Below are 17501 nucleotides of genomic sequence, written 5' to 3'. Positions count from 1 at the left end.
GCGGCCCGCCTCCTCGCATTCGATTGGGCAGCGGCTGGAAGCGCCGTGGACTCATAGGTTAAAGAGCGTGTCCATCACTGTCAAGAAAGGGGCCCGCCCCCGCGGTAGTCCCGCCCTTTCCACGCCCTCCTGTTGATGGACAGCAGGGACACCACTATGGACATTCTCCATTGGGTAACAGCCAATATTACTCTAATTTTACTGGGCAAATAAAACGTCAATCGTACGAGCCTCCTCCCGCCCCGAGGGCACGGTGCCAGCGCTGATTGGCTGACACGGATTTCTCGCGCTCTGATTAGCGGCCAGCCTTCCCACCCAGCTCCCTGACCATTGGCGGCTGTGCCTGTCACGGGGGCGCCCTTAGCAACGCGCCTGGGCTTCCTTAGCAGCGGGGCCTGGCACCCTCGGAGGCCTGGGGGGTGAGAGGCCGTAGGGGCCGGGGGTTGGGCCTGGACGGGGCTCGGGAGGGAGGCAGCACCCGCCTGGGCCTGAGTCAGGATCAGGGTCCCTGTGCCAGGGCCTGGGGAGAGCGGGTCAGGGGCCTGGTGCCGCTTCCCAGGCCTAGGCCCCGGCTGGCTGTTAGCAGCAGCTTCCCCTCGGGGTGACAGACCCACGGCAGCCGCCTGGTTCCTGACCTGGCCGTGTGATTAGCTCTGTGGAACCGGCGTGGACTAGAGAGACGACAGACAAACGCAAGGGAAGTGGGAAGCCTGGCAGGTCAGGGACGGATCAACCCAGAACCCGCTCCTCCGTCTGTGCCGAGCGCGGCCGTGGGGAGGGTTGAGTTGTTGATTAAAAGCCACGAGGAAGGCAGAGCTCTCTAAACCCAGATGTTTATCCTTCCTGTCCTCCTTCCATAATTACAGGCAGCTTACGCAAGCAAAAGTTTGACGATTCAAGCCCTTTGGACTGATTAATTAGCTGCGCAGTTCTAGAAAGATAAATAGCCTCATTGTGTCCTGGGCAACGTCAGGGATATTTAAATGACAAAGCCAGGACAGAAAGTTTTGACTGGCAGAATTGTCCATTTCCCAAAGTGTGTGTGCAGGACTATGTATTGACTGAACTATGGATCTGCATTAAGTCCTTTCTGCAGACAAGCGTTGTTATTGTTTATAAGTTTCCCTCCTTCCTCAAATTTCTTTTCACTTTTATTATGATGTTGGTGTTTAAAATTTAGTGAACTGCTGTTGTTAATTTTCCCGTGCCATAAACACATGCCTCTTACTCTATAAATCAAACTTGCCTATAATGAGAAACTTACCTTTGAAAACTAGCTTAAATGGTGCACAGGGCCTTGAATACGCCCTCTTCATGAAGAGGGCTTTCTGCGACCATTGCTCTGCACTGGTGCTGCACAAGGCCTCCTTTCCTGGTCTATTTACCTGGCCAAATTTTGGCATTCTTCACAGAAAACCCTCAGACGTGGTGGGAAGTTTGCACGTGATCGTGCCTGGCCGTGTTACAGTGCTGGGGCTGTAAGGCTGTGCTTTGTGACTTTGTGATAAAAGTGAAGTCTGTCTTTGAAGTCAGCTGTGAGTTGTTAGATGTTCTTGATGCTCAGCTGTGCTCTTTATTCCTTGGAATTGTCATGCTTGGTCAATGAATGCTGGAAATAGCAGCCAGGCAGTGATTTTGTTTATTTTTCTTTTCTGTCCTTTAAGGCTGATACTGTCTGAAAATGAGTCACTTATACGAAAGCATTGAGCCAAACATTATTGATGATGAAATGCTTCAGAACGCCATTGAAGAGCAGTATCCAGAGGACTTAAGAAAGCTTGTGAAAAGGGAAGGTATTAAATTTACGGATGTGACGGAGCTACAGCTTAGTTTTAGAAGTGAGTATCAGAATATATACTTCTTTTTCTTCTTCTTTTGTTAGAGGGTAATAGAATTAAGCATGAAGTGGCTAACTGGCAATTCAACAATCATGATTAGCTTGGGTTTGTTATGCGGAAAGGAACACCTGGACTTTTGTTTTCAGTCATAGCTGTGTGAAGTGGTTTCATTAGAGAGAGCTGGCTGCTTTGCTGCTGGGTAACTTTAACGCTGCTTAACGTCGCGCTATTATTGTCGCTGCTGTTCTTATTTAACATTTATATTGTGGTGACACCTACAGGCCACAGGCCTGTTGGGCCCTTCTCTACGTGGACAAATCAAACCCTGGGCAGGCTCTGCCGTGGCTGGCGACTGCGTGAGAGCTGTTGGGTAGATTACGGTGATTGCAGGCCAATTCGGCGGCTTCCTCTGGTCATCCGTAGCGTTACCGCAGCTTGCCTCTTCCTGCCAAACCAGTCCTCAACTTGCATTCGAAAAATGAAAAGGGAAAACGTTTGGCTCAATATTTGAGTATTTTGGGGGTAGATAATTTCACAGGCAAAAATCTGCTTTTGGTTATTTGTTGCGTGCTCCAGTAAAACAATGTGTGTGTTGGTTGAGTTCCTTAGAACAGGCTCTGCGTTACCTGATCCTGCATGTATTTGTTTGCAAATACAAAATATAGAACAGTATTACCATTCCGTGCATTCGGTTCCTTGCTTTACACTGCACTCGCTGAACAACAATAGCACCACAGCAGCTAACAAAGCCTTCTGGGAAGCCATCGAGGGGAAGAAGAGACGTGGGAGTGAGAATGTTCTGCGTTTTCTGTCACCTTGGTCCTAATGTTTTACTGTAATGCCTAATGGCCTGCCCTTGTGAATCTGTTTTCGGAGAAAGCTAAGTGCAGGGATATTGATTAGTTCTGAACTGCAGCCTTCACAGAAAGAGTAGACCCCACCTTGCTCTCCTGTGATAAAAATCCCAGGAGCAGGAGAGTAATTGACAAAAGCAGTAGCTGGCCACTGCTAGCCTGCAAATGCAGAGAAAAGCAGAATCTCATCCCAAACCTCTCTCTTGGAGCTGGAAAGGAAAATGAAGGTCAAGGCCTCCTAGCAGTGCATTCATAAAGCCACTCTTGACTGCAGGGCCGTAGGCAGCATCCCCTCAGCGACTCGTTGGCATCGCTGATGAGCGGTGTGCGCTGGTGCAGGACACTGAGGTTAACTGGGCTGTTTCGCTGCAATCTCATCCAGCCAGTGGACCTCTCAGCTCTCTAGGGCAGGCATCACATGCTACTGTAATCTGCTGAAAATAGTTTTGGAGGTGAAACTGGACATGTTTTCCTTGTGCAAGATAGCATGTCTGCTGAACTGAAAGCTGTCTCACATGAAAAGCAATTTTCTTTTATTTTTTTTTTTTCCTGTGGCTTTAGATATCCTGCAGATTGATAATCTGTGGCAGTTTGAGAATCTGACTAAACTGCAGCTGGACAACAACATAATTGAGAAGATAGAAGCGCTGGAAAGTCTGGTTCACCTTGTGTGGCTTGGTAAGATAGCGGCATACGAGGCTGGATGCTTTCACAGGTGCAAAGCAATCTGCGAGGAAGCCGGGATGTCGCATTTCTTCTCAAACACGACTGATAGGCGCTTTCCCAGGGAAGGCTGTCAGCTGTCTGTATGTTTCCTCATTTGACTGTCAAATGTCAAAATGCCTGAATATCAGAGCTGCAAAACAGTCCTTCAAATGTTTAAAAACTGGTTTTCATACATTTGGTGTGGCAGGAACAGGAAGCTGAGATTCCAAGGTTGTTTCCAGGTTTTGTACTTGCATTTGGAGGAGACTTTCAGAAATATTTATGGAAACACCGCTGTGATTTAGAAATCTGTATTCTGTTTTCAAAGCTAATGCGGGCATTTCAGAGCCTAGAACCCACTGTCTTTACCCCTATATGCTTAAGGGCTTGTCATCATTGTCTTCCCAAAAAAAGTGCCCATCCTTGTAGCCTTATGTGACTACTCTCAACTGAAAATTCAGGATGCTGATAGCGGCATCAAAGAGTGATGCAGATTTTGATGCTGGGCACATCGGTGAGCTTGTTGCTGCAGATTCACAGCTTACAGCATTCTCTGAGATCTGTAGCCACGTTGCTGGCTGGTAGTGTAAATATATCCTCAGCCCTCCTTGAAAATAGCATGCAGGGCCTTGGTTCATAAACACATCTTGAAACGTCTAATGGGTTTTTCCACCCAGTTGTCTGCACTGTTCCGCTGCACAGATGACTAATGCACTTGTGAATCAACAGCTGATCGCCACAATGTAAGCAGAGTGTTTTGAAGCACACTCATGGGTTTCGTTTGCCCAAAGGCTGCAGGGGTTCAGCAGCTGCCGCATGAGTGTCTGAGCTGCCCAGGGGCTGGGGTGATGCAAGGGGCTCAGGTGATGCAGACAGCTGGTAACCTCATCAACCGTCTTTGGGCTCCTGAATGGCTCAGTACTGGCCTGAGGGCAAATACTATCCTTAGTCATGACGAATGTAGGTGTTAGGATAGATGTTCTGGCAGGATAAGAGGAAATTTCAATGAGGGAAATAGCTGAAGTGGGCATACGCCTTTGCACACCTCCATTGACAACAGGGCAACTGTGAGCATGGAACTGGCATGTGTTGGTCCTATGGGAATGACCATGATAGTGGGCATTGGTGTGGCAGGAAACAGTCTGCAAGAAACAAGGCAAGGAGTGTCGAATTTGTCACAGAAATGTCTCCCTTTTAGGGCATTTCCCCACCTCTTTTTTTTTTTTTTTTTTTGTATTTTGGGTTTCCCCATAAGGTAGAAATCACTTTCAGGTTGTGTATGTGTACTCTGCTTGGAATACCTTTGACTGTTCCTCTCATTTAAAAGTTGCATGGACAGTTGCAAGGGGGTGGGAATGAATGATGATTTAATGCTGAGCCTTTCCTGTGGGGCACTGAACACCCCTGAGGAAAATACTGTGCATAAACTCCTAAATCGACAACCAGGGTAAATGCAAGGTCTGAATCGGGTCGCTCTGCTAGAAGTAATTTAACTTTTCCTTGTAAAACTTCTGATTTGTAAACTCTTCCCCAGACTTGTCCTTCAACAATATTGAAGTCATTGAGGGCCTGGATACTCTTGTCAAACTGCAGGACCTCACTCTCTACAATAACAGAATATCTAAAATTGAGCACATGGACACATTGCAAGCGTTACAGATTTTCTCCATAGGAAAGAATAACCTGACCGCTCTGGAAGATGTGAGTGCTCCCGGTCTTTGTAAAATATTCTCCAGCTGACATTTACCACAGGGACTGAGCCCCTCCTCAGAGGAGAAAATTCTCCTTAGGATTTCACTGCCTCTGCAGGCTAAGTTATGGCTTTGGTAAGCTGTCCTGGTGTTAAGTGCTTACTACAGCTATTTCTCTTTTAGATTATTGACTCATGGGGCCCCAGTTCTGTTACTGCTACCAACCATGGCAAAATTCCTCTTGGTTCCCATGAAAGCTAGAAAAGAAATAAGTAGCTACACAGGAGAAAGGGAGGGAGTGGAGACTGGGATTTATTTGGGATTCTTTTGAGGGCAGCTTACCAATCTAAAACCTGGGATTTGTCCACCTCATCCGTCTTCTCTCTACACCCATAGTTTATATATTCACAATGTGAATTTAAATATTTCCTTTCCTGAAAAGCATTAGAAACTTGTAATTTCATGTCACCTGTGTTTGGCAGCAGAGCAGGATATGTATTGCAATATAGCTGTAATAAGAGCAACGAATTTCAAGGCTGTGTGTTTCTCCAGCACTGGGAAGTACAGCCTCTCTTTCCCCTCGGGCGTAGGTGATCTACCTCAGGAGGTTTAAAAACTTACGCACGCTGAATCTCATGGGGAACCCTCTCTGCGACGATGAGCGGTACACGCTGTTTGTTGTTGCTTACCTTCCAGACCTGGTACACTTGGACTTCAAGCTCGTGACTGACACCACAGTAAGCGTTTCTGCATTCCCTGCTTGTGAAATCAGACACTAGCATCTTACAGATCATTTGCTTCGTTAGTATGCCAGCAATATTCTAACATTCAGGGCAGGTTCCCTGCAGAAATCAGGCTTACAGAAACACGGAGTGTTTATTCTGCCTCCGCCGAACAGCTGTGATCCTCTAGGCCAAATTCCATCAGATCTGACAGAGAGGTAGAGGTGTCAGAGGCATGATGTCTTCACAGATTTTGTGAAAATCAGCAGCTGTGTGTGGGAGAAGGGCCTGGATAATGTTGCCACAGAGAGGCTGCAGTGTGAGTGCAAGCCTTCTTAGAGATCAGAAAATCTCAGAGGAGATCAGTCTTGAGATACAGATCCAGGGGAACGGAGGCTTGGTGGTCCTGCTGCTCGCTGAGAAACTAGTTTCAGTAGCAGACTGACAGACTATCAGGCAAGCAGGTGCTATCGAATGCACTTCTTGCTCTTGATTTCTGAGAACAGGACAGTGCGTCCGCACCGGTAACCCGTGGGACTGCTTTTTGATCCCAGAGCTCAAAGAAACAAAGAAGGGATTTTTTTTGTTTTGGTTCAGTTTGTTTTTTTTTTTTTTGTTTGTTTTGTTTTTTAAGTAACCAAAGAACATAATTAATTGTAAATTTGCTTGGCCCAGAGCAGGAGCTGTACGTGGAATACACATTACCCTTACCATAGGACTGGAAGGGCTCTTCAGGTCATTGAGTCCGGTCCCTGCTCGTACACAGTATGTCACAGAATTGCACACTTAAATTTGTCAAGCTTCCGTTTCAAGCTAGTTAGGCTCTTGCCCCTGCTACTATCTTGCCATCCACTCCTCAGAAGAGCCTTCTGCTCCCTAGTAAATGTCTTAAACTCACTACCTGATCAAATGAGAGCTCAAATTCTACAAGTCAAGAATGGCTTCCTGTTAAAAAAAGAAAAAAAAAAAAAACAAACAACCCTAAAGATGAGGAAATGGGGAGAGAAAAGTTTCCTGGGACTGAATCAGCTCTGGTGTATTGAATGCAGAGTCAGAGTAATATGTCAACAAAAAATGGGATGAGGAATGTATTAGAAAATTCATAGGTAGATTAATAAAAAACCCACGAAGAAATGGAGGCAGATGTCGCTCAGGTGCATGTTCTAGAAAGATTGAATGGTTATGCCCAGATTTGTTGAGCAATGCTGGATAATCTAATAAAACTATTTTATTTCTCTGCATGCCTCAGAGAGAAGCTGCAGTTTTAAAGTATCAACATCGTACAGAGCTGTTGGAACGTGAGGAGGCCCAGGCCCTGGCTCAGCTGGAGAAAAAACAGGCAAAGCAGAAAGAGCTAGAGTACCACCAGGTATGTTTTCTTTGGCTGGCTGTATATTGTCGCAGGAGAAAGCAGCGCAACAGATATTGACTTCTCTTTTACCTGCTTGAAGATTTAATGAGAGGTTAACATCGACTGTGCTAAAACTGAGGCTGGGATTAATCTCTGTGATCTCCGGATCTCATCTCTTGAATGAAAACAGGAACTGTTGTGGGATACACGTGATGTGGGGGGAACGTATTTCTTGTGGCTGAACAATGAAACTACAGATACAGACCCGGTGAAGCTACATGGTAAATCACACCCAAGGATCTTATCAGCCTGACATGAGATTAAGAAAATTACAGGTTTGAGGGAACTGTTAGCATTCTCATGGTGCAGTGATTTTTTTTTTCCCTCCTTCACACTAAGTTAATGCTTTTCATTAGTTTTATGGTTAAACTTTCAGAGATCACTGTAGTCCTGTGAACAGACTGAAAACAAAACCAGGCAGAATGGTGCTTTCAATTGTGGTCTGGCTCGTTGTTCCAGCCCTCTAGAAGATCAGACTGGCTGAAGAACAGGAGGCGGTTAAATGACAGGAAGGACACCTGCACCTCTTCCCTCCATCCCTCCTGAAAGTCCACTGACTCCTTGTCTGAAAGGCTTGATAGCCTTGCAGTACGTGGTTGTATGTGATAACATTTTACATCAGATTTAGCAGTGTTTTCTATCCTTAGGCTAGAGAGTTCTAGCAGCAAAGCCACATGTGGACCAGGATGGTTTTCACCCCGAGTTGCAGGGTGCTTTCATGCCTTGGTTGGTGTATCTGTTGTGTTGGCATCACGGTATCTGCACCGGTGTTCCTCTGCCGGTAATGTGCTTATAGGAGAGAGACACCCTGAGGACTGGCAGCAGGTTGGCACTCTTTATTTTACTTATATTGCTCTGATTCTCTTCAAAGGCAGCCTTTGTTGAGTACCTGAATGGATCATTCCTGTTTGACAGTATGTATGAGGATGATACAGAAGCTGCCAAACTGGCTGACCTCCCTGGCGTGGGTGACCTGCTGCAGGCATATCCTTCCTGGGTCTAGAATACCTAGAGCTAAAATGTAATGCCTTGAGGTAAGGAGGACTCTTCATCCGTTGCTTTTGTCCAGGGCTGAAAGCGACATTGATCTATGATCTGAGACGGTCTGGTCTGTGTTCAGTTTTGGAATGGTACCAAAAAAACCACCGCAAGACCGTGAGACCACTGACAGTTTTAAGGCTTGATATCTCATGAAATATGAGGGCTACAAACAAATGGTTTATATTACTGGCAGGCTGGCCAGCCCAGCTTGGAACATCCCTTTTGTAAAACCACTCGTTTCTATCACCAACAAGTTATGAGATTGCAGCATTTTAAATTCTCCCCGTTGTAATTACCATATTCCTTTTCCTTCACTGAATCAAACAGAATTTCAGTAGCCTTCTTTTCTGACCCTTCGAGAATCAAGGCTTTGTACTTTCTTTAAGTCTGGAATCCACTTAAAGTTTAAAATGAGCTATAAGATAAATCTCTGTCAGTTAGATTGTAAGAGCGCAGTTGCTAAAATCATGTTGAAATTGAAGTGGTGGGAGATAGGAACAGACTAATCAGAATGATATGAGTCGCATATCTCACAACCTGCCAGAGCTGGCAACACAAAGTTTTCAGGCCAGCACTTTTTTCTGATCATTGCTCCTACATGGAAGATCACAAAGCAGACACTTTTTTTTTTTTTCTTTTTTCTTTTCTCATTCAGATTAATAGACCATTGTCAAGGCCAGTAACTTGACCTTCCTTAAAATTGCATTACACTGTTGGGGAAAAATGCATCACGGCTTAACTACAACAGACCCTAGAAACAATTCCATTGCCAAGATAATAGCAGAAGAAAAATTGACATTATTTTTGTGATGCTACCAAGTCAGTAGTTTATTCTGTGCTCTGGCTGTAGGCTCCAGAGCTGTATTTATTAACCACGCAGGCATTGTATTCACGCTTGTGAAGACAGATAGGGTTGTATGCCTTGTTCTGCTGCTATGTTAGAAAAAAGTCAGAGAAGCAGATGTATTTCATTTTCTTCCCCAAGGCCTTTTTCCCCTCAAGCTGCCACAGCTTTCTCCATACCCTTAAAGTAGCAAAATCCTACGCATAAAACGTGACTAGGTGACCCAGTCCTGCCGCAGACAGAACACCTGGCAGCCTACTCGCAGTGAGGACCATGGAGTTTATATCACAGTAGCTTGTAACTCTTGTTGCTCAGATTTGCAGAGGTAGAAGGAACACAGCACGTTGCTCTACTGAACAAGCAAAGTTCCTTGACTCTGGTGTCACATACAGGAAGGAGTTTGTCTCGGTTTGTGAGAACCTATTTCACTACGGCCTGAAAGAGTATGAAAAACGAGAAGCTGAGGTTTCTGATTTCTACGAGAGCCTTCATGAAGCACTAACAGCCAACCAACAAGAAGGCAGGAAAATAATCCTAGACTTTGAAAATCGGAACAAAAGGGTAATGTTAGACTTTTATTTGTTTGATAAATTATTTCTCTACATCATATGCCAGCTTTTAATTTCACTGAGAACGAGGCTAAGTCCATTAAAATTAGGAAAATTATTCTGGATTTGCACTGTTGTAATAGGAATCACTACTTGATCCCTAATCACAGAATCACAGAGTGGTTGGGGGCCTCTGGAGGGCATCTGGTCCAACCCCCCTGCTCAAGCCTCTAGCAGGCTGCCCAGGACCATGTCCAGATGGCCTTTGAATATCTCCAGGGATGGAGACTCCACAGCCTCTCTGGGCAACCTCTTCCAGCGCTCAGTCACGGATCTTTCTTTACAAGTTTCTTACAGTATAAATCTACACTAAGAAAATTATTGTCTTAGCTAATATAATGTTATTAACTTACATAATGTTCAATTTTTTTAGTAACTTACATAGGAAAATAATTTGAGGATTGAAGTCTCAACCCTTTGGGCAAACCACAACCAGCTAACACTTGCAGCCTTTATTTATACTGGAAATTCAGCATAGGGCTAAATTAACATATCATAGTGTTAGCTTATTGTCCACAAAGGTGAAGGCCCTTCAAGGCTTTACAGGAAAAAAAAAGTGGCTAAACATGGTAGAATTTTTTTACCTTTTTTTTATTTTTTTTTGACATCCAGAAAAGTTACTGGCCTTTAAGAAAACTGAAATGCTCAACATTTCTTTTAGTTTAAATATTTTTAAGTTGATTAAAAAAAAAAATATAGATTTCAGATTTAATGCCACTCCCCTTCTCTTTGAGGCCTCCAATAGCTCTTCCTTCATTAAAGAAGATTGCACGGTATTCAGCTTGCTTTCAAGTAATTTTCTGCTTCAGTTCATTTTGTCAACAACAGCTCAAAGAACTTTGACAAAAAATAGATAAAGTTATTGTAATGTATTGCCAGTCTTTTTAAAGCAGAAACTATCTTTTTTCATTCTGCTCAACTACAGCCACCCATTGTGGCTGCTAAGGGCGTAGCTTCTAGCTGGATCCCTCTCTGACCGTGTATAATAGATGGATCATTATTTTGTTTCCACAGAAAACATTGGGGGGAGGCTAAAGCCTGGCAATGCTGTCAGCTGAGCAGAGCAAGTCCCTGACAACTGACACCAGGCAGAGTCACGAGCGCTGGCTCCCTTTGAAAACCAGGTCACTTTTATTTAGGTGCCTTGTCACACGCCGGCAGCCTGCTGAATCACTCTGCGCCCAGGTCCTTGAACCTCGCTGACTCATGCTGGCAAACTCACCCCATCAGCTCCAGTTGGGACAGGAGTTTGCAGCCTTACCAGAGGGCAACATAGAAAGATTGAGACGCATGTTCAGTTAACTTGCACTTGAATTCCCAATATATCTTCCATTGGAAAAAAAAAAAAAACCCAACCAAAAAAAAAAACCAAAATAAAACACCAAAAGCAAACAAACACACAGACACAAAAAAAAAAAAAAAAAAAAAACAAAAAACCAAAACCAAAAATGCAAAATTAAACCCAAAGAAACATGGCTGAAGCCAGATTTTGGCCTTTCGCCTTTGTCCGATGACCTGCCACTTGCAAGAACAGGACACAGTGGTCAGCATGACAGTTTTCATTTAAGTGCTGGAGAAGCTGGTGTCAAAACTGAATGCTGTATTTTACCAGCATTTCCCCGTTCATTTCAAATTGCTGGAGGAGTTCAAAAGGCGCAGAGGCCCCAGCAGACTGGTATCTGTAAGCTGTTCTTAGGGGCTGTTTGCCTTGCTGCAATCCTTTCCTGCAGGCTTGGGTACCCTCTAAAATAACGCTGCTCTCTGAAGTTGGTTAAGGAGCAAAGAAACCTTAAAGGCCTTGAACTTTGAAGTTATTGCTCCCAGAGGTGCGGCTTGAATGGCTGGGGAGCTTTCTGAACCTCCTAACTTGTTTACATTAGAAAAGAAGATACCTTGCTCCCCCCTTCCCCCCTTTTAACACTGCAAAGTTTGGGTAATCTAATCTAGTCCGTTTTCAGACACAAATCTTGGCAATGATTTTCATCAGAATTCTCTATTTTAGCCTGTTCCATTCTCTCTCAGGACAAGTGGATTAGACATCTGAAAACATGTGTATTTTTTTCCTTCTATTAACATTTGATTAGCTTATTTTGAACAGACTTGAAAATAATACATTGCTCAGCACAAGAGGATTTTTTTTTTTATCCAAGAAATCATAAATCTCGTCTGATACAAAACTGACGTCAATATTTAATTCTGAAGGGCAATAAATCCTTGCTGGAAGAGGAAGGCAGGCAATGATCGGTATTCCATATTCAGAATATTAAATCCTGACCCTACGGAAGCCAATGAAGATTCTCTTTGACATGAAGAGGATCAGGATTTAGGCCTGCATTTCTTTCTACCAAGTAATTTTTAATTTCTTCTTCATGGCCAGCAATGTCAAGAATCCCATAATTTTTTTTTAACTTGAAATGTGTCAGAAGGGGAACCAAAGTCGGAAGCACAGAAGGGGCAAAGCCTTCTGCTGACTGGAGGATGAGGAAGCGTTTTTGCCGATTCCCGATTCCCCTGCATTGCCCCTGGATCGTTAGCGCAGCAGCATACCTCAGCACTGTTGACTACCCACTATGTAAATCTGGAGGCTTCCTGACTCATCACATTTCGTTTCAGCTAATCAGCAGCAGGAACTTTTCTCACATATGTAACAAGTTAATTAAATTGCAATAGAGTGCTGAACACAAACTATAAGTAATTTATGTATGTATCTCCGTGTTTAGACGCTGGATGAGATTCACAGTGCCAGTAGTGACGATATTGCTGAGTCTAAACGAGCCGAGTACAGGGAGGACATAGTTCAGCTGTCAGACGCGCTCATGACCTTGGAAATGCTGATAGCTGACCAACTGGAGGTAAGGCTCAAGCACATTCCTGTGAGACCTCACATCCAGAACGCGATGGGGGGGGGTGTCATTTTTCTGTTGCTGCACCCTGCACTCTGTATAGTAGCCCATTGCACAAAGATGTGGGCATAGGTCTTCCAGTCAGGCTAATATTTCTCTCCATCTTATTCTTTCTCTGCTCAGAGTTGATCTGGGTGAGATCAGGCCCTGGATATTGATCCATTCCAACAGATTCCTGCTTCTCAGGGCACAGCGCAGTATGTCCTTCGCACCTATCCAAGCTGATTTCCTGGACTTTAGAGAAAGGGACTTGAGGTCATTCAATCATCTTATAGGTCTGCGTAGAGAGGTTGCTGGATAGCGTGGGGGATGCGTTTGGGATTCCAGAGGTGTAATTCTTTAAAGCTGATCTTTGCTATGAATAAGATTACACACATTCCTGCTCAGCTTACTGCATTTGCTTGCATAATAGCTGCCTTTCTTCTCCCCAGACTTTTCCTCAAAAACTAGGGCAGGGCTGCTAACGTACATCTTAATTTAAAAAAAAAAAAAAAAAAAGTAATCTGTTTAACAATTAGCAGGCAGGAGCTGTGGCCTCTCTGCAAGCACATGCAGCAGTTTACTTTTGTGAATGTGCATAACAGAAAGCAGCAGCTCAAAATGGATTCCTCGCTGCATCAGGATTCTGCCTTTTACTGTTTTCTGAATTGGTCCTCGTGTATCTGCAGCCACTGATGGAATGAGCAGCAAGGTTCCTGCCTGCACGACCTTCTGCATGTGCAGGATTCGGGTGGCTATATTTGAACTGTTGTATCAAGACATTTAAGTGCGACACTTCACAAATTCTCCATCAGCCATTTTTGAGAGAGGTAATAGGCAGCAGCAATTTTAGTTTCTGAGCACTAAAACAAAAGCTGCAGTAAGCCCAGGCATTGGTTATGCTTCCGACAAGAGGCTCTTCATCCCTGCAATGAGACTGCAGCATGGCAGTGTACAAGAATACAGCACTCTCCGTGCATCACTTGGGTGAGGGTAAAAAAGGATCAGCTGCCGTGCTCCAGACACTGGGTAAAGGTACCATGCAGTCAGCTTCTCCCCAGTAAACTGATTACGATTTTCTGTCCCTGAAGTGCTGCAAGATTTTCTTTCCTCCTTTCAAAACACTTTAAATGCTTGAGGCAGTTCAGTTTGATTGTGCTAATAACAGCAGTTGAGTCCAAATTATAATCAGTTGTAGATTCTTCCTAGACTCACTGACTCCCTTTTTTGTTTATGCAAGTTTTCATTGTAATATTTCCTTTTTTTTCCCCTCTGTTAAGGAACTAATAGAGGATTTTAAAAGAAACGTTGCTGTCATAACATCAACCTTCATTGAAAACGTTAAAGGAATATATCCTTTCGAGAGTATGTTGGCCTGGACCTCCCAGTGAGGTACGTGTATCTAATTTCTAAATCCAGAAATGAACCATCAGTATAGAATTTGATTATTTATTTTTTAATTCAACAGAAAAGGTCTTTTCCCAGATTTACAGGAATGGTCATTTAAGGTGCCCAGCTCCTTTCTGTGGAGAGTCTGGAGAGCACAAAAGGATCTAAGTTCTCCTGTGCTGAAAGTCTGTAGGATTTATGCAGCTTTCTCCCCCTTGGGAATCTTCCTTTCTTCTCCACACAGGCATAAAACAACCCTGGGAAGATCTGGTTAGACTGTTTTCTAGGAACATTCCTGCCACAACAGCCAATGAACTACCTACAATTCTTGCTGAAGTTTCTTTAAATGGCCTTCATTTTTGTGTTGTTGATGTATTCTGGAAAACAGTGAGATGAGAATACCAAAGTGCTTCACTGACAGGTTACGCTACTTTAAATCTATACATCTGTTGGCTTGGTGCAAATAATTGCACCATATTCAGGGATTAATTGATATCCTGGGAGGCCTCCCTCAATTTCCTTCGCAAACCTAGGCCCACTCTCAGTTCTGCATAATTTATGGCAGGGGGAATGAGACCCAATGTGCGGAGCTGCAATTAAGAGCAGAAAGCGTATATCCTGACACCACAGCAGCTCCTGGCAGCAGCCAGGCTCTTCCCTGCGGAGGCCCGCTGTGCAGACACTCGGTCTCTAGTTACAGGAGGCCATTTAATCTTTAAAATGGTGTGATGTGGTGTGGTCAGCCTTTTCCTTAACAGTCTTCTGTACGATGAGCCAGTGCCAGGACCTGGAAAACAATCACCATGAAAAGCTGCTAGAAATCATCGCCACACTGGAGAAATCGGTCAAGAATGAGCTTGATGAGGATTTGCCAGATGATGTTCGAACGGTGAGGGCACCAAAAAATTCATCTCTGCTAGGGAGTTGGCAAGAAGAGGAGGCCACAGCCTCTTCTCAGAAGGGACAGGATTTCCAGGAGGCTCAGCACAGCTTGGGCCATGCCTAAACCAGAGCCTAACCTCCTCCCAAGAGCCCCCAGCCACTGAACTGCAGTGGCCCCAGACATCTCCGCTGACTAGGACAAAGGATAACTGCACTGCAGCTTTCCCTGGGCGCTGCCAGAACTGGTGGCAGCAGCCCAGGAGAGGTGCTGAGCAAGTCTCCCTCCTTTCTCCAGCACAAGTCACTTCTCTGGCTCATCTCCAGACAGCCCCAAGCCAGCAGGCACTTAGGCAGCGTCTTTGCTGCACTTGCAGCTGGTTTTGTTTAGATTCTCCCTGCTCCCCCAGCAGAATCCGAACACCACTCCGAGTTCCTCGCACCGAGGCTCTGTTTGCCTCCGTGATTTCAAAAGCCCTCCTTGGAGCTCCCCAACCCGTGAGCTGATCTGGAGGCAGGACGTGATGTTTCAAATGGGGCCTTCCGCTGAGCCCTCGGTCTTGCTGTGGTATCAAAGATCACTGCAGCGTTCAGTCAGCAACGCCGCTGCCCTTTTTGCCTCCGTTATTCCTTCATTTAGTGCCTAAAGGACTCAAGTTTTGCACTCGCTGTGGTTTTGCTCTGTCCAGGTTATCCCAGCATCCCGGTTACTCCAGGTAATCAAGAGCTGACAGACACAAACCAGACCCCTCAGCCCCCCGGGGAGCTCCCTGCTTTATGGCCTGTGCAGATGGCTGCAGTTACGCACCATTGCTGCGCACCCATTTCGCCTCGCTGCCATCCATTTCCAATGAAGCAATCTTCATTTGTTCAACAGCTGCACTTGGCTGCAGGAGGAGAGTCATTACGCTTTAGCAAAGCCACCCTCTATTTAGAACCAAAAGGGAAGTCACTGCTTCGATTAGAAGCTGGGACTCTCCAAAAATGAAGATTTACAGCCAGCGCCACCAGTGCAAGAGAGCCTTCCAAGCGCGATTTTCCACTTCCCGCACCTGCTGGGCCAGGCGTGCTGGAGCACATGCAGCCTTGCTCCAGCACCAGCTGCCCGCAGGGGCCTGCCGTGTGCTGCCAGGCAGCACCGCCTGCAGCAGAGCGCTCAGCAGCAGCCACTGCTCCCTGCTCCAGCAGGTGAGGCAGAGGGTGCTGCCTCAGTTTCCCTGCCAGTCCTAGGGATGATACTCCATTACACTGTAGCGAGGCCGGGACAGATCCTTGCGAAGGGTGAAGCACTGGATTCATCCCGATGACTGGGGCTTTGTCAGTCTGAAGGAAAGGTCTGATTTTCTTCCCCTGAGACCTGTAGTTACTGTGCTGCTAGTTCTGAGCAATGCTGCTTTCGCTGCGCATCTGGCCCCCTCCTCTCATCTGGCCACTTTACCTCCTAGCTTCTTGTGGACAAAACCGTCACTGTCAACGCGGCCAACGCGTCCCATGGCATCCGCCTGCTGAAGATTGCGAAGCGAGAGAGCGACATCTTCAGCAACGCCTACCGCTGGCAGGCCTCCGTGACAGACAAGGTAAGAGACTCTCACGCTCAGGGGGATGGGGCACAGACAGGTCTGGCCCAAGTGGAGGGGACGCTTCTGGGAAAAATGCTCCCTAACCGTTACGGGAACCCTCTGTGCTCCAGGGACCCTGGCAAGCCTGCAGAGTCACCGCTTGGTTTCAATCCGTTCAGGCTTTCCAAAACGAGATCGACAGAAACCGCGACCGTGTCAAAGAGATCGTTCAGTACATCGACAATCTCCAGGAGGAGCTGGATAACTTAGAGATGCTGGAGCCGATGGAGTAGGTCTGTCACGGGCTGGGCAGCTGCCGTAGCTGGGGGCGCACAGGACAGCCCCCAGCAGCCGCACACGCAGCGAGGACTGCTGCCTCTCTACGCCTGAGCTGCTTGGGACATTTCCCATCTTCCATCCCACCATAAACTGCAAATAAAAGATAATTCTTGACTCTGGAAAAGCTTATGAAGCTCTGCCTCTTCCATCCTCTTGGCAAGAAGCCCACACAGGCAGAGCTCAGACCTGGTCACAAGGGGTTATGGATCAGCTGCAAGCCGATTGAACCGAATCATCGTAGCATATCATGCCTGAAAGCTTTGGTACCTGCAGGCACAGCGGCAGCAACCTGAGAGCCACGGGCAGGCGGCAGCAGCCTGGGAGAGGAGCGCTCTCCATCAAACCACCCCCAGGATAACAGCAGGTTTCCAGCTCAGCAAGCACAAGGCTGGTGGGGGCTCTGAGTGCCCAGGAGCCTTGTCTGCTCACCACCTCACGCAAAAGCGGCTTTCTGCAGCGTGAACAGAGCAGCCCCCAGCTAGCAGGAAGGGAAATCAATGGTTCCACAGGAGCTCACACACCGCCGCTCGCAACAGCCAAGCGAGGAGTCATTAATTCCCCTCCTTGCTCGCTGACAGCAGCTGCTACGCTCGCTTGTGGGCAGCTTCTGAGGAACGACGCCAGCCGGGGCGGTACCGCTCGAGGCAAACAGCGAGGTGGGAAGGTTAAACGAGAGGGTGGCTGCGTACGCGCTCTGGTGAGAGACCAGGTCTCCGAAAGCCCCGTGGCGGGTGCTGCC

At 46.2% G+C, this 17501-nt stretch overlaps 1 protein-coding gene across 1 annotated transcript; it reads left to right on the top strand.

Moving 5' to 3' along the window:
* Nucleotides 1–384: 384 nt before the first annotated feature.
* Nucleotides 385–16891, top strand: DRC3 (dynein regulatory complex subunit 3). Its single transcript, XM_086759901.1, has 13 exons — nt 385–419; nt 1665–1838; nt 3254–3370; nt 4932–5098; nt 5679–5825; nt 7060–7179; nt 8093–8218; nt 9506–9667; nt 12435–12566; nt 13877–13947; nt 14754–14874; nt 16310–16441; nt 16603–16891. The coding sequence occupies exons 2-13, from the start codon at nt 1682–1684 to the stop codon at nt 16714–16716; spliced, it is 1566 nt and encodes a 521-aa protein (XP_086616027.1). The 5' UTR covers nt 385–419; nt 1665–1681; the 3' UTR covers nt 16717–16891.
* Nucleotides 16892–17501: the final 610 nt, after the last annotated feature.

The sequence above is a fragment of the Chlamydotis macqueenii genome, chromosome 15, assembly GCF_036417535.1.
Source record: "Chlamydotis macqueenii isolate bChlMac1 chromosome 15, bChlMac1.mat, whole genome shotgun sequence".
NCBI lineage: Eukaryota > Metazoa > Chordata > Aves > Otidiformes > Otididae > Chlamydotis > Chlamydotis macqueenii.
This window is presented reverse-complemented; position numbering and strand designations above follow the sequence as displayed.

Excerpts from the sequence above, each read along its gene's own strand:
- DRC3 (XM_086759901.1), top strand. The coding sequence starts at position 1,682 with ATGAGTCACTTATACGAAAGCATTGAGCCAAACATTATTGATGATGAA. Across the intron at positions 1,839-3,253 it reads GCTACAGCTTAGTTTTAGAA|ATATCCTGCAGATTGATAAT; the intron begins GTGAGTATCAGA and ends CTGTGGCTTTAG. Across the intron at positions 5,099-5,678 it reads ACCTGACCGCTCTGGAAGAT|GTGATCTACCTCAGGAGGTT; the intron begins GTGAGTGCTCCC and ends CCTCGGGCGTAG.